The sequence below is a fragment of the Oncorhynchus mykiss genome, chromosome 6, assembly GCF_057628025.1.
Source record: "Oncorhynchus mykiss isolate SJ-2025 chromosome 6, ASM5762802v1, whole genome shotgun sequence".
Classification (NCBI taxonomy): domain Eukaryota; kingdom Metazoa; phylum Chordata; class Actinopteri; order Salmoniformes; family Salmonidae; genus Oncorhynchus; species Oncorhynchus mykiss.
Window position 1 is genome coordinate 36,459,761 of NC_143027.1, and position 25,240 is coordinate 36,485,000.

At 47.9% G+C, this 25,240-nt stretch overlaps 1 protein-coding gene across 4 annotated transcripts in view; it reads left to right on the forward strand.

Moving 5' to 3' along the window:
- LOC110525859 (methylcytosine dioxygenase TET3) overlaps nucleotides 1-25,240 on the forward strand; it is a 57,075-nt gene that overhangs the window by 12,133 nt on the left and 19,702 nt on the right. Inside the window, exons 1-3 of one of the 4 annotated variants that reach the window (XM_036980014.2) lie at nucleotides 1,799-2,303; nucleotides 3,118-3,177; nucleotides 22,065-25,062. In XM_036980014.2, coding sequence (XP_036835909.2) covers nucleotides 22,113-25,062 — 2,950 coding nt within the window. In that variant the 5' untranslated portion in view covers nucleotides 1,799-2,303; nucleotides 3,118-3,177; nucleotides 22,065-22,112. Of the gene's footprint in view, nucleotides 1-1,798; nucleotides 2,304-3,117; nucleotides 3,178-15,586; nucleotides 17,739-22,064; nucleotides 25,063-25,240 lie in introns of those variants that run through there. The other 3 variants (XM_036980012.2, XM_036980015.2, XM_036980016.2) reach the window with 3 other exon arrangements.

The window sequence follows — 25,240 nt, forward strand, 5'->3', positions numbered from 1 at the left end:
TGTCGTTCTCTCTCTCTCTGTCTTTCTCTCTCTCTCTGTCGTTCTCTCTCTCTCTGTCATTCTCTCTATCGTTCTCTCTCTCTCTCTGTCGTTCTCTCTCTCTCGTTGTCATTCTCTCTCTCTGTCGTTCTCTCTCTCTCAATCGTTCTCTCTGTCATCCTCTCTCTCTCTGTCGTTCTCTCTCTCGTTGTCATCCTCTCTCTCTCTGTCGTTCTCTCTCTCTCTCGTTGTCATCCTCTCTCTCTGTCGTTCTCTCTCTCTGTCGTTCTCTCTCTCTCTCGTTGTCCTTCTCTCTCTCTGTCGTTCTCTCTCTCTCTCGTTGTCATCCTCTCTCTCTCTGCCGTTCTCTCGCTCGTTGTCCTTCTCTCTCTCTGTCGTTCTCTCTCTCTCTCGTTGTCATCCTCTCTCTCTCTGCCGTTCTCTCGCTCGTTGTCATTCTCTCTCTCTGTTGTTCTCTCTCTCTCTCGTTGTCATCCTCTCTCTCTCTGCCGTTCTCTCTCTCGTTGTCCTTCTCTCTCTCTGTCGTTCTCTCTCTCTCTCGTTGTCATCCTCTCTCTCTGCCGTTCTCTCGCTCGTTGTCATTCTCTCTCTCTGTCGTTCTCTCTCTCTGTCTTCAACATGAACTCGTTCTCTTTATTTTTGTGATTTGTGCTTTTTCTTTGACTAAATGGCTGTTTAAAATGTTTTTACACTTCTCTCAAAAGAGATTGTCAGTAAACCTGTGTAACTAACAACAAGGAATCCAGGTAAGCTCATATACATCGGCGCTACAGGTGCCTGGCACTCTGTGAAGCTTGGAAATGACAACGGCCACTTTTCCCCCTTCACCTAGACTTAAAAGTAGAAGAAACTGGTAAACCCCAGATACAACTTTGTTCAATAGTTGGCTGTCATTCAGAGGCACATTACTAGTGTCAGTGAAAGCTAAACCGAGAGCATATTTTACCTGCATCTGAGATGGTACTAGCAGATCTCTCTCCCTTTAAAACCGACATAAACAAACCCCCCCCCCCCCCCCAGACCTCCTAAATATGATCGGTATGTTAATCTCGTAGGGTCAATTTCCTAAAAGAGAACAACTCAGAATGGAGGGGAAGTCATTTTACTGTACAACCTTGGGGGTTATTTAGTCTATCAGAATAATACTAATTAGGGCAGTGTGTTTTCTCTCATTTCATTTGAACTTTTGTCAATGAACTGTGCAACACAGTGTTCACACGGTACAAAAATATGTTTCATATTCTACCTTGTGTTACGTTTGTACACATTTCCATAAATTTGCACAATTCAGAAATGTTTGCTACATTATATCTGTGTGTATGGATCTTGAGTCAGCATGTTTAAATGGCTGTGTTGCTGTGTAAGTGTCTGTTCCCCGGTACACAGAGAGTGTGTGTGTGTTTGTGTGTGTGTGTGTGTCCGTGTGTGTGCACTGTGCACTGTAGTCCAGTCCAGTTATTGCAGGCAGCCCTGACACAGATGGTCTTCAGCTATACCACATACCAGAGGCATTGTTTAGGGAAGCTGAGCTCAAGGAGATAATTGACAGCCATAGAGAGGTCCCATCCCCCAGTCCACCTTCCGTCTATCTCTCTTATTCTCTCTCTTTCTCTGTGTTATTCTCACTAACTCGATATAGGGCTGCATGTGCAAGCAAGCATACACAGACCCCCCCCCCCCCTCCCTCTCTCTCGCTCTCTCTCTCTTTCACCCTAGCAGCAGAGCTCAGGCTGGCCGCTGATTGGTTGCTTGACTCTCTTTGTGTGCGGTGTGTAGCGTGACGTTTCGCCGGCCGTGTGTGTGCGTGTGTTCATGCGAGTGTATTGTTGAAGAGGAGGTAGGGGGGAGTATTCACATCACGAGTGCAGTTAGTTTTACTCGATGGAAAGACTGAGAAAGAGAGGAGGGAGGAGGGGGGTTTAAAGAAAGGAGAAGGAATGGGGGGAGGTAGTGTGTAGAGCAGCAGTGAAAACGATCACAGAGGCTGGATTTGAAAAAAATATCCTCACTCGTGCGTGTGTGTGTGCGGTAGACCTATTAGCATAGGGGAACGAGGGAGGAAGGGAGGGAGGGAGAGAGGGAGGGAGGGAGGGAGAGAATGTGTGTGTACTAGGGCTAATGTAAAACAGGATTAAAAACACAAGATGGCTTCCTGAATGGGTTGGAGCACAGACTAGAGAGAGCGAGAGAGAGAGAGAGTGATAGTAGAGGTTAGACGAGAGGGAGCTTGAGTCCTCTGATGGGGATACGGCCATCCGGCGGAGAGAGAGAGAGCAGCACACCAAGACAGATTGGCACACTGGGTAAATATTAATTACCAGGCAGAATGCCGGACAGGGACACAGAGAGCCGGGAGAGAGAGAGGGGAGTCTGTGGGGTTTATTTGAGATAGAAGAGAGGGGGGTGGAGAGACCAGGAGGGTTAGCTGGAGACAAAACACTGCCGGCACTCTCAACAGCTAGAAGTGGTTAGAGGGGCATATCCAATGTACACTGCTGCTATTCTGTGTTCATTGTTTCAGGACTTCAATTATTACTGCTGTTACTGTTACAGCCCCTTTCTAGTGTGATGGAGTGGATTATTTAAACGTGTTATTATCATCGCATTGACCGTAACCTATGCGTGAATAATGTATATGAATTATAAAGACGCTGTAATGCATGACCATTTACAGAATAATTGTATATGTGCATGTTGTCATGGTGATATTCAAAGGCACATTGCTACAATCGTGATCAGAGGCTATCCTCCTCGTTCCTGATGCATTACATAATTCTATCATTTAAAATAGAATCCTTGCTCTCTCACTGTCTCTCACACTCGCTCATAGCAGTGGGGACGCGCCGGCTTGGCTTGCCATTTGAAGGCAAATAGAAGTGATATGTGTTAGGGTCCTTTCCTGTCAGGAGGAGAGAATTCGAGAAGGGGATTATGAAGACAGGGTATTCTTTAGGTGCTCATGTTGTCTGGATTGACGTGTCGTCTCTTTGGAAAGCTCTTGTCGCATTGTTCGATTGATTGTTATTCTCCCCCCATTTCTCTCCCTCCCTCTCTCTCTCTCTCTCTCTCTCTCTCTCTCTCCTTCTCCCTTTCTCACTCTCCTGAATGGCTGGAAAGGTGGGACATATTGAGGACTACAGGAAAGCCTGGTCGGTAAAGCCCAGTCTGGCAACAGAGGTAAGAGGAAGACTCCTGGGGCAGATACTGTGGAGACAGAGCTACTCTTTCAGACGGCCTATTATGTGCTGTATTTCTGGGTTATTAGTGGGATTGGAGGGCTTGAATCCTCGTGTTACCGCAGTGGGGGGGGGGGGGGGACTGACAGATACACTGACTGGGCTGTCATCTGTCTGCGATTTCCCCGTGTGTCTGTTCTGTTTGTCTTGGTGTTGTTGGTTTAAAAGAGAGAAGAGTAGTTGGAGGCTTGCAGACGTTAGAAGGGAGGAAGGGCATATAGTGCTGCAGAAACCGGTGTGTGTGTGTGTTTGTGTGCACGCGTGCACTTATATCATGGAGCTTTACACTAGCCCTTGATCAACAGACAAACTGACAGTAAATAGACATCCACATGTCATCTGTCTGTTGGCGCTCATGCCGGTGACCACGTGTGGTTTGTGTTCAGAGTTGTCTGAGCTCCATCTCACAGGAGAAGAGAGGCCTTTAAAAAGGCAGGCGTGTGAACAGACTTATACTGCAGCGCGGTGCAGTGTGTAGTTAGTTAGTTATCTTCCCCCTCTAGCTGGCTGCATGGCTGCTAGCTCAGAGCGCAGGCTTTATCTGGCGGCTGCGTTTTGTGCTAGGTTGCTGTGATTAAGTGGCAGGCGACGAGGCTGGGCCGGGTTTGAAGCGTCCCGGGCTGGGCGGCGATTGGCGGCAGATCCAGGCATGTGATGAGAGAGGCGGCCAGCGAGAGCAGGAGGAGGATGAGAGAAAGAGGAGAGGAGGAGGAACCGTACCCACAGGTTCAGGAGCCAGGGATCGGGCCCTCCTCTCAGAGTTCGGAAGTCGGCCGAGGGAGTAAAAGTTAGCGGGTCAGACAGACACGCATGCGCACATGTTTATCTGGCAGAGTGTGTGTGTGTGTGTGTGTGTGTGTGTGTGTGTGTGTGTGTGTGTGTGTGTGTGAACTATAGTAACCTCTAGCACGTGGCCTCTAAGTGCTGGCGCGCCGCTGTTCTCTGGTCTGCCAAGTCGTGGCACGCTTGTGTGTTTATATACGAGGTGAATCTCTGAGCTCTGGGTTCAGACGGAGGATTCCGCCCATGCTGTCGCTGAACTGGCGATCTGTTTAGAGAGACTGGCATAGCTAATCAATGTCCAGTATTCTGACGTATGTCTTGTTTTTTGAATGGATTCTTTCATTGTAAGATTGGTTGTCAAAGTTGAGTTTGGGCCAGTTGAATATGAGGAAGGAGATTCAAGTTTAGCCGTAGGCTTTTCTTGTCGCGCTAATGATCCTCACGGTTTCCGTTATACATGTTCAGACGGTCAGGGAATTGGTTGTCATGCTACTTTTGAACTCAGTGAACTTACTACGGTCCAAGTGCTGACACATACTTCTCATCAGCTGAGGCTGTTGGTCACCATCTGTTGTTGTCATGATTCAAGGATCATTCTGGAAAATAGTCAAGACTGGCTCATACATCCACACAAACAACGCCCTGTTGAAGAAGCACTCTATAAAAATCAAGTTTTCACTCTTTAATTCTCCAGTGTACACATACAATATACAAATATATATATATATTGTTGAAGTCGGAAGTTTACAGACACTTATGTTGACCGTGCCTATATCGACATACACTGAAAGGCCGCTCAGCAAGGAAGAAGCACAGGGGTGGCAGCATCATGTTGTGGGGGTGCTTTGCTGCAAGAGGGTCTGGTGCACGTCATAAAATAGATGGCATCATGAGAAAGGAAAATGATGTGGATATATTGAAGCAACATCTCAAGACATCAGTCAGGAAGTTAAAGCTTGGTCGCAAATGGGTCTTCCAAATGGATATTGACCCCAAGCATACTTCCAAAGTTGTGGCAAAATGGCTTAAGGACAACAAAGTCAATGTGTTGGAGTGGCCATCACAAAGCCCTGACCTCAATCCTATAGAACATTTGTGGGCAGAACTGAAAAAGCGTGCGTGAGCAAGGAGGCCTACAAACCTGACTCAGTTACACCAGCTCTGTCTGGAGGAATGGGCCAAAATTCACCCAACTTATTGTGGGAAGCTTGTGGAGGGCTACCCGAAACGTTTGACTCAAGTTAAACAATTTAAAGGCAATGCTACCAAATACTAATTGAGTGTATGTAAACTTCTGACCCACTGGGAACGTGATGAAAGAAGTAAAAGCTGAAATAAATCACTCTACTATTATTCTGACATTTCACATTCTTAAAATAAAGTGGTGATCCTAACTGACCTAAGACAGGGAATTTGTACTAGGATTAAATGTCAGGAATTGTGAAAAACTGAGTATAAATGTATTTGGCTTTGGTGTATGTAAACTTCCGACTTCAACTGTACATATATTGTATACATTTTAAGTATACACTGCTGTTTTTTAACATTTAGTTTCAGCTCTAGAAGGGTTACTGGTCTTTGTAGTATCTCTTCAGGAAACACTAGAGCAACGTGAGCGGTTACAACAGACTGTGCTGGCGTGATTTCTCTTCTCTTCATACGCAGTTATTTCCTTTTCTATCATCAAATGTGCACTTCCACCATCTGCAGATACATGTAGACTGGTTACCGGAAAGGTAGACGGAGCAAAGACATGAATTAGTCATTGTGTTTCTGATTACAAATGGAAAGTACAGCGCTAGCAGGTTTGGTTGAACTGTACTGTGTCCCAAATGACAACCTACTCCTATGGGCCCTAGTCAAACACTAGCTATATAAGCAATAAGGTGTCATTTGGAACACAGCCATGTTGTGGAATCCCCACCCTCGATTAGATTAGAAAGGGTTAACCGTGACCTCGTTTATGTGGTAACAGTGAGTGGCAGATGACATCACTGTAATTTGAACTGTGATGAGATGGGTTGCATGTGTGTGTGTGTGTGTGTGGGGGGGGGGGAGCGTGCGGCCTTCCAGGTTAGTTACATTCAGCGTCGTTTTTGTTGTTGTTGACCTGTCACTGAATACGGTTACAGGCAGACAATGATGCGATTACTGTCGATAGTCAGATGAATATAATAGTTACATTTAAAAAAATAAACAATCTATTTCCCCAATAATCCTGTTTACATGGACATATCTGAATTCAGGCTACCTGATGGGACTCTGATAAATGCAGAAAATCGCTTAGTCAAAATAAACGTTCCACCACAGCGACCATGTTCTTTTTGGGAAGCGTATTTGATTCTGAGTTCGGACATATAAAGTTTGTATGTGAAAACGACTGCTAAGTCGCATAGATTCAGTTGTTCTGTACTCACTTCATACATTCAGTTGTTCGGAACTCACTTCATTCATTAAGTTGTTCTGAACTCACTTCATTCATTCAGTTGTTCTGAACTCACTTCATTCATTCAGTTGTTCTGAACTCACTTGATTCGGGCAAAAGAGGGAGGCTCTCTCGGCTGGTGCTAACACATGCACAGATCAAATACACCCCTGGAACACCGATTTTAAGGTGTTGACACGTCCTAATCATTTGAAAGATGGCTCAGGAAACCAGGTGTTTTAATCGGCGTATGCTTACTTCAACTTTGACCTGACGCCGATTTTAGATAAGCAGAGTAAGTTGTTTGCATGACTATTGCATTATCTGCCTACTGCCATAATCAGTTTAATATCAAATTATTACTGTGCATGGAAACGTAATCATGGTCCTGATGCCTGTTGCCAAATGTCCATCTACTGTTTGTTGGATTGAGGAGGTGGGGTTTTATAGTGCCCCCGTGTAGAGGAATTGAACTCAAATGGAGCCGATTGTTGAATGTGATTGACCAAGTGTCAGTGCTTTCCGCTATGAGTCTCAATGCACTCGTGTCCTATAGATGACAGCTCGCAACGTCTTAAGAACGAAACTTGTCGAGCACAACGAACAATCATTCCTCGTGATTACTTTCCCATTGGTTACGTCAGATATTCTGGAATTATTACTCAGAAATCATCAAACCGTTATGCAAACCACTTCAAATCAAGTGACTGTCTCCCCGTATTACTCACCAACCAAGATGCTCAGGAAACATATTGAGCCCCAATGGGATCCGAAATGACATTTTGATTCATGTTCTGCATTCACCCACTAATTCACCTCCCCTGATGCAGACTCCAGGGACCACTCAAATGTCAAGAAGGGATTGACTGTCATCAGCAGCTCTCTTGTAATGTGTCTTTTCTAATTAATGCTCTCTAACAGACGCTCGTCCCAGTTCCCAGTCATGTTTCTTCCCCGTCATGGGTCTTGTCTGTGGGGCTGACTGAGTGCCCGTGGCTTGGCTTAAGTCCTGGCATGGTTCATTGGCGCTGCCCTGTGTGGTTGAAGTGTTGTGGCTCTCGTCCGTGCCGGATGGCGTCTGGTTTCTCCTGGAGGACAGAATGGCTGAGCGGCCGAGCACCGCTGCCTGCCACGGTTAATGAAAAATGAATGGAGGGAGGAGGAGGAGGCTGTTGTGTCATGTCTTAAATTCTCACCTCTCTGCTGGCTGCTCTCTCTCTCGGAGACTGGGAACCAACTCTGTATAGTACAGTACTACACAGGAACCAACTCTGAATAGTACAGTACTACACAGGAACCAACTCTGTATATTACAGTACTACACAGGAACCAACTCTGTATAGTACAGTACTACACAGGAACCAACTCTGTATATTACAGTACTACACAGGAACCAACTCTGTATAGTACAGTACAACACAGGAACCAACTCTGTATAGTACAGTACTACACAGGAACCAACTCTGTATAGTACAGTACTACACAGGAACCAACTCTGTATAGTACAGTACAACACAGGAACCAACTCTGTATAGTACAGTACTACACAGGAACCAACTCTGTATAGTACAGCACTACACAGGAACCAACTCTGTATAGTACAGTACTACACAGGAACCAACTCTGTATAGTACAGCACTACACAGGAACCAACTCTGTATAGTACAGTAATGAATCCAGCCAATCCACAACCTTTCTCCGCCAAACCATGACTATATGACAGGATTTAGAAGTTATCCCTGTAGCTCTGTTTTGAGTTTTCATGATACAGTATTGGAGTCTGGTGTGAAAACACATGGATCCAGTTGGCTAAACTCTTAGAAAAAAAGGGGTCCAAAAGGGTTCTTCAACTGTCCCCAAAGGAGTACCTTTTTTGGTTCCAGGTGGAACACGTTTGGGTTTCAGGTAGACATCTTTTGGGTTCCATGTTGAACCCTCTGTGGAAAGGGTTATACATGGAACTAAAAAGGTTCTACCTGGAACTAAAAGGGTTCTTCAAAAGGTTATCTTATGGGGACAGCCGAAGAACCCTTTTAAGGTTCTAGATAGCACCTTTTTTTTCTACGAGTGTAGGCTACAAACTTATAGGCGATACAGGAGGGCCTCAAGTGGCTTGAAAATGTTTGTTTACAACAAACGTCATGGTTGTTGGATATGTAGGGTATGTAGTAGTTGATGTAAAGCATGACACAGAGCAAGGCGATTGATGCTATAGGTTCTCTGCAGCGCGACAGGCAAGGAGATCGCTGGACCTTTTAAAACGGGCTGCACTTGACTTGAACATATGATGGGGGGGGGGGGGGGGGGGGGCTAATGTTAGCAACACGCCGCCATGCAGGGGCTGGGGAAGGTTCTCACCCGATTCTTTCCCTTTTATCTATACATTTCTCTCTCTAGCTCCCTCTCCCTCTCTCTCTCTCTCTCTCTCCTTCTCTTTATCTCTCCCCCCTCTCTCGCTCTCTCCCAGTGTAGCCCTCCCCCTAGGTGTTATGTTGTTGCACCGTAGTTGTTTTATTCTCTAATATTTTCCCTCCCTGTACTGTTTGTTGTCTGTCTGTCTTTGATGGATGGGTCGTAAGTCAGACTCCTCCCCAAAGTGTTCCAACTGAAAGTTAGTACTGATTTAAACAGTATAACCTCATTGCGTTAGTGACATCATCTGCTATCAATTCTACTGTCTTTGTCAACTACAGTATGTACGGGTATTATTTCCACTACTACTTTAAACCCTTTCACCCTTTCACCCCTCCCCCCCATCTCTCCACCATCTTCCCTCCACCCATTCCTTGCCTCCTCATATTTCCCTCTATTTTTTCGTTCAGTCCCAAGTCTTTCCCACAAAGACCAGTCTTTCAAAAACACTATTCCTCCTTCACTTTCCTCCCCCTCTGCTGGTGCTGGAGTGCTTTTGGTGGCTCCGCCCCCTCCCTTTCCCTCCCTCCTCTCCTCCTTTCTCCCCTTCTCTTTGTGAGGAGTGGTGTAGTGGGGCAGGCAGGCAGGCAGACCTCTCCCTCCCAGCTGGGCTGTGTGTGTGTGCGTGCTGACTTGCACGTGCCATGTGTCAGGAAGGGCAGAGTCAGGAGCTATGACACGGTGGATACCTTACACTTCCCTGTTCCTCTCTGTCCCTCTCTGTCTATCTGTCTGTCGCTCTCTGTCCCCCCTGTCTGTCCATATCTCTGTCCCTCTCCCTCTCTGTGTCCATCTGTCTGTCCCTCTCTCTGTCCCCCTCTCTGTCCTTCTCCCTGTCCCCCTCTCCGTACCTCTCTGTCCTTCTCCCTGTCCCCCTCTCCGTACCTCTCTGTCCTTTTCCCTGTCCCCCTCTCCGTACCTCTCTGTCCTTCTCCCTGTCCCCCTCTCCGTACTTCTCCGTCCCTGCCCAGAGCAGAGGAGGAGCTCACAGGTCAGGGACAACACCGAGGAGAGGACAGGGACAGAGTTAAAGAAAATAAGAGAGAGAGAAAGAAAGAAGAAACAGATGGAGAAAGACAGAGAAATAGTAAAAACTTCAGGGTTTTCTATTAACCGGTATTAGCTGTCTTTTGGGCAATGTTTTTGTTTGTTTTGAAAAGCCGATAAATAAAAACGCCACTTTGCAATGATCTGGAAGCAGTATGCATTTTCAAAACATATACTTAATTGTTTGAAACCTAAACATTTTTTTTTAGACATATTATGAGGCATGTCTTACCTTGCTTCAAAGTAGCCGAGCCAAAATCAGACCATATTTGTGGAGGCAATTATTTTGTATCAACTTTCTTTCATTGTCCAGTAGCCAAAGACACAACCCAAGTCGTATTAGCAACCCATGCTAGTTTTTGCCTATTAGATCTCACCTCTTTCTACATTTCAAATTGATATGTACCTCTCTGTCACATGAAACCGCTCGCATGTGCCGTGCCCTTTTGACAACTGTGTTTTCCTGCTAATTGCATTATGGAACGAACTCTCCCGAGGATACTGCTTGCTGCCTTGTGTGCATTGTTGAGCATCATAGTCTATCAACATTTTAAGCTAAAAGTTCTGATCTGTTGCATCTGACTCATTCCTTTTAACGTTGTTTAAATTCTTATGTAGCCTCGTTGTATGAATTTGGGATCTATCGTCCCGCAACTGTCGGTTTGGAATAGACCTTTTCTTTCCTGACAAGCTGACCAATGGAATAGGTACGCTTTTCTGCTATGGGTGATAGTAGATTGACATAGGCCAGTGATTCTGCTGTTCATTACTCATCTTGTTGGCTGAGGAAAAGTAAATGTGGACTGTTATTCTAACATGTTCAAAGTGCACATCAGGATTCGGTAAGAAGGGCCCCGGCACATCGTTTCATCCTCAATTTGCATGTTCTGTGAATATGAATGACCAAAATGTAAATGTGATTCCTGTCATTCTGAGCACCGTGGGTGGACGCCCTAATCAGGTTACGCACCCCAATGCATATGGGTCCGGTACATTTCTCAGATGTCTGGCGCCACACAACAGAAACCCTGCCTAAAAGGTAACGCTTTTTTTCTTCTTCTGAGAGTGTAGAGTGTGAGATAAAATAAGACAAAGGAAGGAAAAACAGAGAGAAGGAGTTGAGCGGAACGACGAGGATAGATTCTGAGATATCTGTATTCTATGCTACACTTCCAGTTCCACTCGGCACCTGCTCATTCACCCTCACCAACACACCCAATGACCCTTGTTTACATTTCAGCCATTTAGCAGAAGGTCCCATCCAGAGCAACTTACAGTAGTGAGTGCGTACATTTTCATACTACTATTTTCTTTCTTCATACTGGTCCACTGTGGGAATCGGACCCACAACCCTGCCGTTGCAGGCGCCATTCTCCACTAACTGAGCCACTTGGGACCACCTTCAGTCATTGTATGCGTGTGAGTGAGAGCACAATCAATCAATCAATCAATCAATCAAATGTATTTATAAAGCCCTTCTTACATCAGCTGATGTCACAAAGTGCTGTACAGAAACCCAGCCTAAAACCCCAAACAGCAAGCAATGCAGGTGTAGAAGCACAGTGGCTAGGAAAAACTCTCTAGAAAGGCCGGAACCTAGGAAGGATCCTAGAGAGGAACCAGACTATGAGGGGCGGCCAGTCCTCTTCTGGCTGTGCCAGGTGAAGATTATAACAGAACATGGCCAAGATGTTAAAATGTTCATAGATGACCAGCATGGTCAAATAATAATAATCACAGTAGTTGTTGAGGGTGCAACAGTGTGTTACACAAGCCAGCCAGCCTGTACTCCGCAGAGAGCCTTTACGTGTGCTCCCCAGTTAACGTGTGCTCCCCAGTTTACGTGTTCTCCCCAGTTTACGTGTTCTCCCCAGTTTGCGTGTTCTCCCCAGTTTGCGTGTGCTCCCCAGTTTGCGTGTTCTCCCCAGTTTGCGTGTTCTCCCCAGTTTGCGTGTTCTCCCCAGTTTGCGTGTTCTCCCCAGTTTGCGTGTTCTCCCCAGTTTGCGTGTTCTCCCCAGTTTGCGTGTTCTCCCCAGTTTGCGTGTTCTCCCCAGTTTGCGTGTTCTCCTCAGTTTGCGTGTTCTCCCCAGTTTGCGTGTTCTCCCCAGTTTGCGTGTGCTCCCCTGTTTTCTTGTGCTCCCCAGGCGTTTGCCTGTGTGTATCTCTGCCTGTGTGCGTCTCTCTCTCTCTCTCTCTGTGTGTTACATGAAGTGTGTATCAGAACAGATGACCTTGATGGCATGAGGCTGGAAGGGAGTAGGGTGTGTAACGTGGGTCGGGGGATGGAGGGATGGGGTCAGGGACTGACAGGAAAACATTAGGTTGGGGGTTGGTCTCTGCTCTGTCAGGAACCTCGAGCAATGATCTAATTTGGGTGGCTGGACCGCCTAATCTATTGATGGTATTTGACCTAGGCTATGTTACTCCTTAGAAGACTTGCACTGTACAACGCCCTAGACCTCTCTGGTGTTTTAGAAGATGTGACTTAAGACATATGGTATGTTCTGACACAAGCCTCCCTACAAATAAGGTGAGAGGGTTGAGCGTAGTTGCATCAGCCACTAGGCTTACATGCTGTCTTGTATTGGCTGTTTCCTCAACACTGAGAGCTGGATTCCTCTGTACCCTGTAGAAATAAATGATACATTCTTTGAGTTTCACCCACCACCTGTGCCTTCTTGATACAGTAAACGCGTACATGTGTTGATTTGTGTGTGAGGGGGTGTGTGTTTTCTTTGTCAGTGTGTGTGGGTGACTGTTTGAAGGAAAAGATGAGTCAGTCCGTCTTAGTCATGGTAGAAAGAGGTGAACCCAACACACGGCCCCAGCTGCACTCACTCTATTCTGTCATCACTCCTACAATGCTTTGTGAGAGAGAGAGGGAGAGTTGAGATGTGGAATCACATCTACTGATAAATCTGAGAACTAGTCAGATAATTATTTCATTTCTGAGTTACCACATACCACGCACCTCATGCTCAAATAGAGTACTCCTACCGTAAGTGTTGAATTGCCCTTTTGTTTTTTAAAATCATCACATTCTCCTTCTTTAGGCCCCCTCATTAAACCAGCACTGTCTTGTTATTATACATCAGCTGACCACTTGTTGCTATGGAACTGACCACAGACGTCAGTTCAACGACTAGTTTTGATTTACATTTGGTTGAGTTGTCAACTAACGTGAATTCAACGTAAAATCGACAAAACATTTCACCATGTCATTGGATTTAGCTAAAGTTGGGTGAAAAAAAGACTAAATTCCCTTACGCTGATGACTTTTTCCATATCCAATTATTTTCCCACGTTGATTCAACATCCTCACATTATACTTTTTGGTTGAAATGACGTGGAAACAATGTTTATTCGACCAGTTTTTGCAGAGTGGCTACCCTGCAGTGTTTTGAGAGCAGAGCACTCACTTTTGCTCATTTCTGTAATGCTTGAGAGTTGTCTATGTGCTAGTTGTGTTCTTTACAGTTGGAAACAAAATATGTCTGTCAGGGGTTTGGCAGTACTTCAGTTGTTGTGACTGTCTGGCGGTTTGGGTCTAGGGAACACAAGGTAGTCAGGGGTTTGCCTGAAGGACTTCAGTTGTTGTGACTGTCTGGCGGTTTGGGTCTAGGGAACACAAGGTAGTCAGGGGTTTGCCTGAAGGACTTCAGTTGTTGTGACTGTCTGGCGGTTTGGGTCTAGGGAACACAAGGTAGTCAGGGGTTTGCCTGAAGGACTTCAGTTGTTGTGACTGTCTGGCGGTTTGGGTCTAGGGAACACAAGGTAGTCAGGGGTTTGCCTGAAGGACTTCAGTTGTTGTGACTGTCTGGCGGTTTGGGTCTAGGGAACACAAGGTAGTCAGGGGTTTGGCAGTACTTCAGTTGTTGTGACTGTCTGGCGGTTTGGTTCTAGGGAACACAAGGTAGTCAGGGGTTTGCCTGAAGGACTTCAGTTGTTGTGACTGTCTGGCGGTTTGGGTCTAGGGAACACAAGGTAGTCAGGGGTTTGCCTGAAGGACTTCAGTTGTTGTGACTGTCTGGCGGTTTGGGTCTAGGGAACACAAGGTAGTCAGGGGTTTGCCTAAAGGACTTCAGTTGTTGTGACTGTCTGGCGGTTTGGGTCTAGGGAACACAAGGTAGTCAGGGTTTTGCCTGAAGGACTTCAGTTGTTGTGACTGTCTGGCGGTTTGGGTCTAGGGAACACAAGGTAGTCAGGGGTTTGCCTGAAGGACTTCAAAGTACACGTGACAGTTGTGTCTGCAGGTGGTTGAGACATAAGGACCCCTCTCTCTGGTGTATTGCTGAAGAGATCACAGAACAATAGTTTCTGCCATTTGGGAGTAAAATAGTCTCCTTTGGTTTTGATTAGTCTTTTGGAACATATGGTTACAATATAGGGCTAATATGTGTATAGATTTATATCATCGTGGGTCGATTTAAGTTAAAATCATTTTTCACATTTAACTTTGACAAGAGTGGATGTTAGTTTATCTCGTCCTATACATAAAGCGCCAGTTTACCGGGGACAGATTAAGCCTAGTCCTGGACTAGATACAATCTCAATGGGAGATTTTACATTAAATTATTTTAGTGTCCAGGACTAGAAACAAACTCAATGGGAGATTTTACATCAAATTCTTTTAGTGTCCAGGACTAGAAACAAACTCAATGGGAGATTTTACATTAAATTATTTTAGTGTCCAGGACTAGAAACAAACTCAATGGGAGATTTTACATCAAATTCTTTTAGTGTCCAGGACTAGAAACAAACTCAATGGGAGATTTTACATTAAATTATTTTAGTGTCCAGGACTAGGCTTAATCTGTGTCCGGTAAACTGTCCCTTTATGAGTCCACTGCAGAAAGCATCTATATATTGGCCAGTGGAGGCTGCTGAGGGGAGGACGGCTCACATTAATGGCTGGAACGGAGTAAATGGAATGGCATCAAACACCTGTAAACCGTGTGTTTGATGTATTTGATACCATTCCACTGTTTCTGCTCCAGCCGTTACCACCAGCCCGCCCTTCCCAACCTCCTGTGATTGGCCCGCTAGTTGCTTAAAAGCATTTGGATTATCCTACGCTGTTTGAACTGTCTATATGACATGGCCAGAACAGCCTTTTAGATATCGGTTGGGGCTAATCAAATTCATATTGGGAATTCATATCGTATTCAGGTTCTTAAAACACGGGGGGGGGTTTACACAGTTTGCTTCTTTCTTTGTTGTACATGCACTCTCTTGTTGGCGTTGAGCAGATGAGTGTGTTACGCTGAACGGAGACGGTTAAGTTTGCTCTAAGAGCGAGAAATGCTGTGTCACTGCACAGCGGGAGAGAGCGAGCGCTAGTCAGGAGGGTGAATGAATGCGAGTGTGTGTGTGTGTATTGGGGTAAGGGGGGGGGGTCTACACACGGTGTCATATGAGACTTAAGTCCGGCCTGTGTGAGGCGGGGCAGCCGGGCGGGTTCTGATGATGTAACAGTTATGTCATAACTACATGCTTTCACTAGCTCTCTCTCTCTCTCTCTCTCTCTCACTCACGCTCTCATTGGTGCTTCCTGGACATGTGACACAACACACTTCCCTTTACTACTAGGCACCAGCTTGGGTTGTGCCGTGTTTGTCTTTGGGTTGCGTGTGCGCACGCGTGCGGTGTGTGTGAATGCCAGGCAGCGCTGGTGGAGGACTGTGTGAGTCACAGGGCCAGACAACGAAAGCCTCCGACAGGGTTGGAGTGACACTGTCTGCCATGAACCTGGAGCGATGGAAAGGAATGGACAGAAAACACGAGAGAGAAAGTGTGAGCGGAAAAAAGAGAGAGTGAAAGAGAGATTACTCAAATAAATCCAGCCAATGCGCAGAGTCCACATGCTCATTCATAATAATAAAACGATACTGTGCAGGAGCTGACAAGGATCTCAACTGCATGGAGGAGAGACGTGTCGGCCATGTTTTTTTCCCCCTTCTTCTTTGATAAATCTGATTCCAGATAGAGAGAGGGGACAGAGAGAAGAGAAGGAGCAGAGAGAAGGGCGGTCAGAGGGGTAGCATGTGGAGTGAGCTAGCAATGGTGGTGCTAAAGCTGAAGCAATGGTGAGGGGATAACGTTGGGAGAACATTGGCGGGACAGAGTGACCGACCGGCCGGATGGGAGGAGAGGGAAAGCAGGCACGCCATGGAGAAGGAGAGAGAGCGGAATCACTTCTGTCCTCGTAGACGTCGGTGCAAATGATGTTGCCGTTTGTCGATGTCTCTAGTAGCACCATGCCACTGCGGACGGTCTCTGTCAGGCGACAAGCCGCTCGATCGCTGCTCCTCTGCTCCCTCGTCCTCCTCTTATCCATGGTCTCCTCTCTCGATCGAGCCGAAGTCACACGAATAAGACAACTTACTAGGTTGTTATGTGTGTGTGTGACTGTTGCATTGCTGTAGCTCAACATCTCTCCTTAGTCTCCCCTCGATGTTCCTCTCGTCTCTACTGTCCCTCTGGTTTCCTTTATCCCTGTGTATCTGTATGTTACCAAACGGCCATCGACTGCTGCTTGTGCAGTTCCCCAGCCTCCAGTCCTGTAGTCTTTGTCCCCATCTCTCAATCACATTCAATCCATTTGCTCCCTCTTTCGCGTATGTATTAATCAGGAGATTATAGGCTTTAGAAACGATTGAGTGTGAAACGTATTGGCACCCTTTGAGAGTCCTCTCAAGCCATCGCTGTCCTCTGGTATGTGGGAGACTCGCTATGCTTCGTCTCGCTTTTACAAGTCCTAGGCTTCTCTTCTTCCCCCGGGCATCACCTCGCATTGAGCGACACATCAGCAGCCGGGGCAGGTAACAGACCTGTAAAGAAGTAGCTACTATTAACGTTTTTTTTGTTGTTGTTGTGGTAGACGACAGAGAGACGAACAGAGAGATTGTCAGCGGCTTTGTAACGACCAACGGACTATGACAGAAACAGAAAGATGGACGTACAGCTTGTCTCGCAGGAGAAAGTCTGAGTCTGAATCGGTCGAGTTCAAACCACATATATGTGGACATTTTAATGTTGTTGCTTTTTGATCTCATTTTCTTGTTGATGTTCCAGCAAGTGCCGCTGAGATTGGCGTTCGCCTAGTGGTTTCCATCGCGTCCACATGCTCAGAAACCGCTCCGCTCTTAGATTACCCAAATGACTAGACCTGACTAGATAGACTAAAACACATAACATCATGTTATCCGAAACACATTGTTATGTATTCAAGGTGTTCCTATTCACTAAGGGATTGTGCTGGTGGAGAGAGAGAGAGAGCTTTGCCTGGTAACAGCTCTCGCTCTCCTGCAATGTGTTGCTGTTTCTAGGGCTGCCGCTAGCGTCCATCCCCGAGCTCTCTCTTTCTCTCTCTGCTCACTGCACACTCCTCCATTCCCTCGTACGTGCCCACTGTGCCTCAGATAATGGCCTCTCGCTCTGCACACACAGAAGAGAGAGGGGGAGGGAGAGTGAGCGAGAGAGAGAGAGAGAGAGAGAGAGAGGGTGGGGGCTGCAAGTAGAACCAGACTGTGAGTGTAAGAGAAAGAAAAAGGATATTGAAAAGGGAAGGGAGGAGCAGAGAGAGGTAATGAGAAAGGAAAAAGGAGAAAACAGAAAGTGACGGCTGTAAGAAGAGACAGAGAGCGGCCGTGAGTTCCATGGGGGGAGGTGTGTGCGTGTGTGTGTACGTGCGTGTCGGTGCTTGTGTGCCGCAACAACAACAAAAAAGCCTCCACCACATTGCTAGTGGCTCCCCTCATAGCACCACTATTGCATGTTCCCCTCCTCTCCCTGCTGTGTCTCTCCACTTCCACTGGCAGGACGTCTAGACCCATGTAAGTACTGAAGCTGTGTGGGGCTCTCTACTCTTTTCTGGGTTTTATTCTCATGGTTCCTCCTCCATGTTTTCTCGACGACAGACACGGCAGGAAAGCCAGGGGGGGTAGAAGGAAGGAGAGAGGGAGGGTGTCGTGTGTCTAACTGTTTGGATTTATGTCTACTCCCAGGCTTTATGCCCCCCACCCCCTTTGTCTCCCCACCCTCCTTCCTTTTTGACTTTGTGCTGTCAACCTTGGAGGCATCTGTTCTGGTCTGGTGGAGGTGGGGACGTGAGGTGGGGACAAACGCGTAGTGGTCCAGTTTTAGGATAGACCAGCTTGACTGTTTAGCCGGCAACGTACTGCCTGTGTGTCGTTTAAAGGGACTAGTCTCAGAGTTTAGGGTGTCTAACAGGTTAGGCAGTCTCTTCTGGTTGGGCGTGTTGATGTTTTGGATTGGAAGCCTTGTGCGGTGCGTGCCGTTTGTGTGTGTGTGTGTGTGTGTGTGTGTGTGTGTGTGTGTGTGTGTGTGTCCTGGCAGGAAAGAGTAGGCTCTCACACAGCGCCAGTAGTTGTCCGAGCACGTGGTCTGCTCTGTCAGAAGCACCGTGGTAGGTGCCCGCAGGTGTAAGCGTGCCGCGGTGTGTATAACGCAGTGTGCATGAAGAGAGAGAAGGTATTTGTGACAGTCTCATTTGGCTAAATACATCTGTGAAGTCCCAGTTGGCTGGGTATGAGAACTGTCGTTATGATCGTGTTGTTAAAGTGTTTTGGGTTGAAGCCGGGCGTGTGGAACCGGCGATTCAATTGGTGCTGTACGTGTGAGAGGAAGTGTCTCAGTTCATCGACTGTGAGAAACGGAGATGAACAACAACAATGTGACTGGTTCTGGGGTTGTTGGGTTGTACAGTTCTGTGACCACGCTGTTTCAATATATTGCAATTCTCTTACTCACTCTGTCTCACCCCCCCCCCATCCACTAAGCTCAGTCTGATGATCAGTCTGTGATGGGGCAACGTGGGGCCTCTCACGTATCGCCGGCCGGCTGTTCACCCCCCCCCCCCCCCCCAGGGACCCCCACCAGACACCCGGCACAGAAGGTGAATTCAAAGGGCCCGAGCAAGCGGCCCGTCCAATAATTAGACACTTCAAAAGGCTAATTTCAATATATTTAAATCACGGGAAGCAGGGTGTCTGGTCCACTTCAGCTGTCAACCAACTGTAGGAGCTACAAACGAGAGCTGTGTTCTCACTGTGAATATAGATGTGATGTAGTCTGCGTTACACACAGACCTGTTGGATCATAACTCAAAACAACAAACCAGCCTAGTTCCTATTCTAGGTACAGGCAGCCTTTTGACATGGTGTAGTCTACCTTTATGTGGATCAGTGTGTGCAGTAAACGGTGTGTGCGCATGGCGGTGTAGTATACAGTATGTACCGTGTGTACAACATAGTGTACGGATATGATTATGACTGTGTGTAATCCTCATAGAGCTCAGTCTGTCTGAGCTCACAGGACATCAAGCGTTATCAACGTGTGTCTGTCTGGGGCAAAGAGCAGGGCTTGCCTTTCACCTGCTATAGCCTCAATGCCACTGCACTCCCTGTTCTGACATGTCCACAGTGCCATGGTGAAGACTTCCTTATTTAGTTTAGGCTATTGTAGAATAGGACTTGAAGATGTTCCGAGGCAAAGTCAAAAATATGAAATGTGTTATTTGGTTATTTGGATACTCAGTGTGTCATGGATTTGTGTCTCAGTGTAGAAGTGGTTAAACATACACTACATTTAAAAAGTTTGAGGTCACTTAGAAATGTCCTTGGTTTTGTCCATTAAAATAACCTCAAATTGATCAGAAATACAGTGTAGACATTGTTAGTGTTGTAAATGACTATTGTAGCTGGAAACTGCTGATTTTTAATGGAATATCTACATAGGCGTACAGAGGCCCATTATCAGCAACCATCACTCCTGTGTTCCAATGGCACATTGTGTTAGCTAATCCAAGTTGATCATTTTAAAAAGCTAATTGATCATTTGAAAACCCTTTTGCAATTATGTTAGCATAGCTGAAAACTGTTGTTCTGATTAAAGAATAATTAACACTGTATTTCTGATCAATTTGATGTTATTTTAATGGACACATTTTTTTTTTTGGGGGGGGGGGGGGGGATTTTATCTCAAAAACAAGGAAATTGCTAAGTGACCCCAAACTTTTGAACTGTGGTGCATATTGTGGTGCATATTCATTACCTGTACTCTGTGTTTGTACTTGGATTATCTTTGTTTGCTATGCCTCCTCAAACACAGTAGATCATAATGAATCGTCTTCAGACCTGGGTTCTCCCTGTTTTATACACACCACTGACAGACAGTGTCATATTGCAAAACAGCAGACCCAGTCCTTCCAATACTTGCATGATGTCCATTTAAGGGGTGTCACTGCAGATACACGATTCAAGCACAGATCGGTTGCACTTCCAACCTGTTTTGAAGTCAGTGTCATGTTGAGAAGGCTGTTTGAAGCAACATAGTGTGTTTTGACAACAGCAGTGCTTTGGTTACACGGTCGAAATGTCACTTTTAGTTTCCCCCTCCAAAACCAGGAGCCAGGAGACCAGATCCTCCCCTATAGTCTTATCACCTTGCAGCCTTCATTCTGCAGCTCCAGTAAACAGTGATGTCATCACAGCTAATGTATTGGGATGAGCAGCGTCAACAATCAGATGAGATCATCGTGCTCTATCTCTAATGGACTCTAATGGAAGTGAGAGTCATACAAGGCTCTACTATCATCTTACGAAATGGCATCAGGAATGTCACCGTGGACCATCAATGCACATGATTTGGTATTATGAACAGGGCGGTCGGAGCTTCGAATGCTAATTGTCTGACACCCGTGGTATATCAGACCGTACACCACCGGTATCAAATCAAATCAAAGTTTATTTGTCACGTGCGCCGAATACAACAGGTGTAGTAGACCTATTAGTGAAATGCTTACTTACAGGCCCTTAACCAATAGTGCAATTTTTAAGTAAAAAAAAAAAAGGTATTAGGTGAACAATAGATAAGTAAGGAAATATAAAAACAACAGTAAAAACATGTATTTTTACTGCTCTAATTACATTGGTAACCAGTTTATAATAGCAATAAGGCCCCTCGGGGGTTTGTGATATATGGCCAATATACCATGGCTAAGGGCTGTGTCCAGGCACTCCGCGTTGCGTCGTGCTTAAGAACAGCCCTTGGTCGTGGTATATTGTCCATATACCACACCCCTTCGGGCGTTATTGCTTAATCACCACACCACTCTTTGCTACATCTTTGCTCTCTAGATCCTTGACACATTCTTATTGCGTTTGTTGACCCATCATGCATTTATTGAGCGTGTCTAGTCCTACCTCATGGTGATATGACAGGTGTTGAATGCACCAGTCATAAAGGCCTAAGGGAGGGAGAGGTTCAGGACCACAGGATCAGGAACCAGGAACCCCGCTTGGCTAATAGACAGTCATTGACAACGTATAGAGCTAATATATACACTGGTAATATGTTGACATTTAAATAGGGAAGTGGAGTTGAAAGTTTATGGTAGAGATGCAGTAATGCTGCCCGTAGTTCACAGCATTCTCCTCGTTCTTCCTTGAGTGAAACAGATATGTGGCGGTAATTGCCATGAATTTTGTATATTTGATTACTTTTTAAATGATAATTTGTGTGGTCCTTTGTGCCTTTGGGAGGGATGGTAAATCTTTACATGGGCTGACTGCTGTGTGTAGTAAGTAGCGTGAGCATTACTGCGCAATGTTGTCACATGGTCTGTGACTTGAACACTCTGATCATTGTGGAAACACTGTTGAAGCAACACTTAATTCATTTCCCCAACTGGCGTGCGCGTGTGTGTGTGTGTGGTGTGGTGTGGTGTGTATGTGTGTGTGTGTGTGGTGTGTGTGTGTGTGTGTGTGTGTGTGTGTGTGTGCGTGTGTGTGTGGTGTGTGTGTGTGTGTGTGTGTGTGTGTGTGCGTGTGCGTGTGCGTGTGTGTGTGTGTGGTGTGGTGTGGTGTGTGTGTGCGTGTGTGTGGAACCCAAACCAAGACATCTGAAATGAGGAATGGATTCTAGCCAGTGCCCTGTCATAATCATTATGATATCTTGATTTGCCCTTCTCTGTGAATGCTTTGTTTGAGTATGATTTTAAGCTAAGATCAACTGAATAAAACTTGTTGTTAATGTATATATTGATTGCTATTGCTAATTCCAACTTGGAGCACAGTTCCTATACATTTTTTTCTGGTCTCTAACCTCTTTCCTCTGTGCCCTCCCTCTCTCTCTCGCAGACTGTTTCGGACACTGGTTCAGTGGATGGCCCCAGAAGAGGAGGCCAGATGGAAACTGGGTCACATGACCGCCTCGAAGAAGGCTGTTCGTTGAGCCTGGAACCAACCAATGGGGTGATCCGGCAACCCAGTGACACCAATGAAGAGGGTGGAGCCGGCCTGGACACCCAGAGGGAGCCCCATCGGTCAGGTAGTGTTTCCCCGGGACAGGGTTGGGTACCTGGGCAGGGCAAAGCCCCTCAACCCCAGAAGCAGCTGCCCTGCAGTGGCTGGAGCAGTAGTGGTAGGACTCCTGGGAAGCCCGTCCACGAGGCAGACATGGAGGACGCACGCAATCTGGTAGCCTTCTCAGCCAGCGTTAATGTGGGCTCCCTGGCCCCCATCCCCGAGGCCCAGTCCTACACCGCCCAGCTGTATGAGAAGTTCAACCAGGAGATGGGCACTGCTAAAGGGGCCGCGGCTCAAGCCAGGCTCCAAGCCCCAGAGGGAGGGGACCAGGCTAGCCCACCAGAGGACTTGAACACCCTGCAGACCACCCTGAAGACTGCCCTGAAGACTGCCCTGAGCCAAGCGAGGCACGGCCACAAGCCCCCAAACTGTGACTGTGATGGGCCCGACTGCCCAGACTACTTGGAGTGGCTGGAAAAGAGGCTCAAACAGGCAGGGGCAGGGGAGGAGCAGGACAACAACACACCCTGTTCCAAGATGGCCGCCGACACGCCGCCTCATCAACAGCCACCACACTCACAGCAGCCCCCTCACCCCCACCACCATCCTCACCCCCATGTCAATGGAGGTAACCCGCCCTCCTGTCCACCCCTTCACCCACACCAACAGGGCCAACGCCCAGGCTCTGTCCCCTGCTCCCCTCAGGTCCTCTCCATTGCCAAGGAGAAGAACGTCAGTCTGCAGACGGCCATAGCTATCGAGGCCCTGACCCAACTGTCTGCCACTGCCCCCCAGACTGTGGTCCCTCCTGCCCAGGCCTCCTCCACCAGCCACCAACAACCCCCTCTACACCCCCAGCACGGCAACCGCTTGCTCCCCTCCTCCCCCGGCCCCATGTCCTCTTTGTCCTCCTCGCGGTCACAATCTGTCCCCCCTGGACTGTACCCCCAGCAGAGCTCCGGGTCGTGGGAGCAGCAGCACAGACCCCAGTCCCAGGGTCATCCGGCCCACGCCTCCCCTCTCCCGTCCTCCACTTTGCTTTTCCCCGAGCAGACCCAGGCAGGCAGCCCCCACCCTAAGCAGTGGCAGCAGCAGCAGGCCCCTGGGGGAATCCAAGAGCAGAGGAACCGGTGGATGATGATGAACTCAGACTCCCAGCAGTCTCACTTCGCCCCTCCATCCGGTGGCCACAGCGTTGGCGACCCCATGTCCGAGCTCAAACAGCTACTGGGGGACTCCAGCGGAAAGTACATAAATGACCCCTTCAAGCTGCCCGTCCCACACCACCACATCAAGCAGGAACCAGGGATGCCTCAGGTCAAGCAGGAGGTAAACTCTGGGGAGTACCAGAGCTCTGCCTGTGCCTACATGGGCGGTCGCTACGGCCTGATGAACGGCCAGCAGCAGCCTGGGTACCCTGGTCCACCTCTCTCCGCGGGCAGCACAGCCATCCACTACTCCACCCAGACAGCCCTGCAGCAGCACCTTCACCACAAGAGGAACCTCTTCTCTAACCCCCCCGGCCCCCCAGGCCTCTGCCCTCCACGGCCTACCCAGGCCTGCCAGAACCTCCGCAAGTGGTGGCCCCAACAGATGGGCCCCGAGGGCCACCTCATCCCTGTGGCCATCAAGCAGGAGCCCAAGGAGCCCAAGAGGAGGAAGAGCACAGTGGGGACATCGCCGCTCCTCAAGCAGCCAGGGATGCTGCACTATCCAGGTCCAAAACCCAAGACCATAGTCATCAAGAAAACCAAGCAGAAGGCCTCCCTGCCAACCTTCCTGCCTCACAGCCAGATCTCCATACAAAAACCGTCTCCACTCACCATAATCGGAGCCCTGCCTCTGGCCAGCGCCCATTCAGGTTCTCTCCCTTTCCCTACCTTCCCCCTCCTCAGTAACCCCACTCAGGCTGCCGCAGGCCTCCCAACCCCGGCCCAATCTCAGGTATCCATTTTAAACTCTTCTATTGCACGCTCTGTCACTGCTCCTGCCTTCTCTGTAAACAGTCCAGCCGTCTCAACCCCTCTGCCTCTCCCTGCAGCCCCGGACGCCCCGGCTAGCTCAGGGGAGGCCGGCGCCACACAGACCTCCACCACCTCTCAGTCCATACCAGGCCTCAGCTCCCTGGACCCCAAGTTTGAGGAGCTGATCCTCCAGTTCGAGGCAGAGTTCGGGGACAGTTCATCCTCGGCCCCAGTGCCCTGCCCTCCTCAGATCCAGCCTCAGGACCAGTCCCCCTCAGCCTCAGCCCAGCCCATGGTGATAGAGTCTCAGCCCAACATTACCTCAGGACAAGCCAGGACCGCGTCACCGTCCAGCACCGCCACCCAGTCCTGCAGCCCTACTCCCTTAGCTTCTACCACAGCCCCACCAGCAGACCAGGACATGGAGGTGGACAAGGAGAATGTGACAAGGGGTGTGAGTGAAGCATCCTACCCCTCCGCCACACAGCCCTGCACTGAGAGCCCCATGGAGGAGCAGCCCGAGGGGGCCCAGTTGCCTCTCTCGCTGCGCCAAGAGGTCCATCTGGAGCAGCAGCAGCACCGCGTCCTTGAAGACCCCTTCACCGTGCCTCTCTCCCCCTCCATGTCCCCGCTGCCCAAACGCATGAAGATCGAGACGAATGGGAACGTGGCTGTCCTCTCCACCACTGGATCATTCTCTGAGGGGGGCGAGGACGACACCCCCACTAAGGACGGCTTCCCCCTCAACCCCTCCCTAAAAGGCTTCCTGGAGTCGCCGCTACGCTACCTGGACACGCCCACTAAAAGCCTGCTAGACATGCCCGCCAAGGACCTCCAGGCTGAGTTCCCAACCTGCGACTGTGTCGGTGAGTAGTGTGTCTGTGTTGAACTACGCAGTTTTAATGTAGCTACATTTCGACCACTGCTGGGCCCCAGAGTTACACATGCTTTACACTCCCAGTGACTGGGCTGCACACAATAATAAAACCAGAAAACAATATAGTATCTAGTATAGAAACAAACAAACTCCTATAGAAGACATGC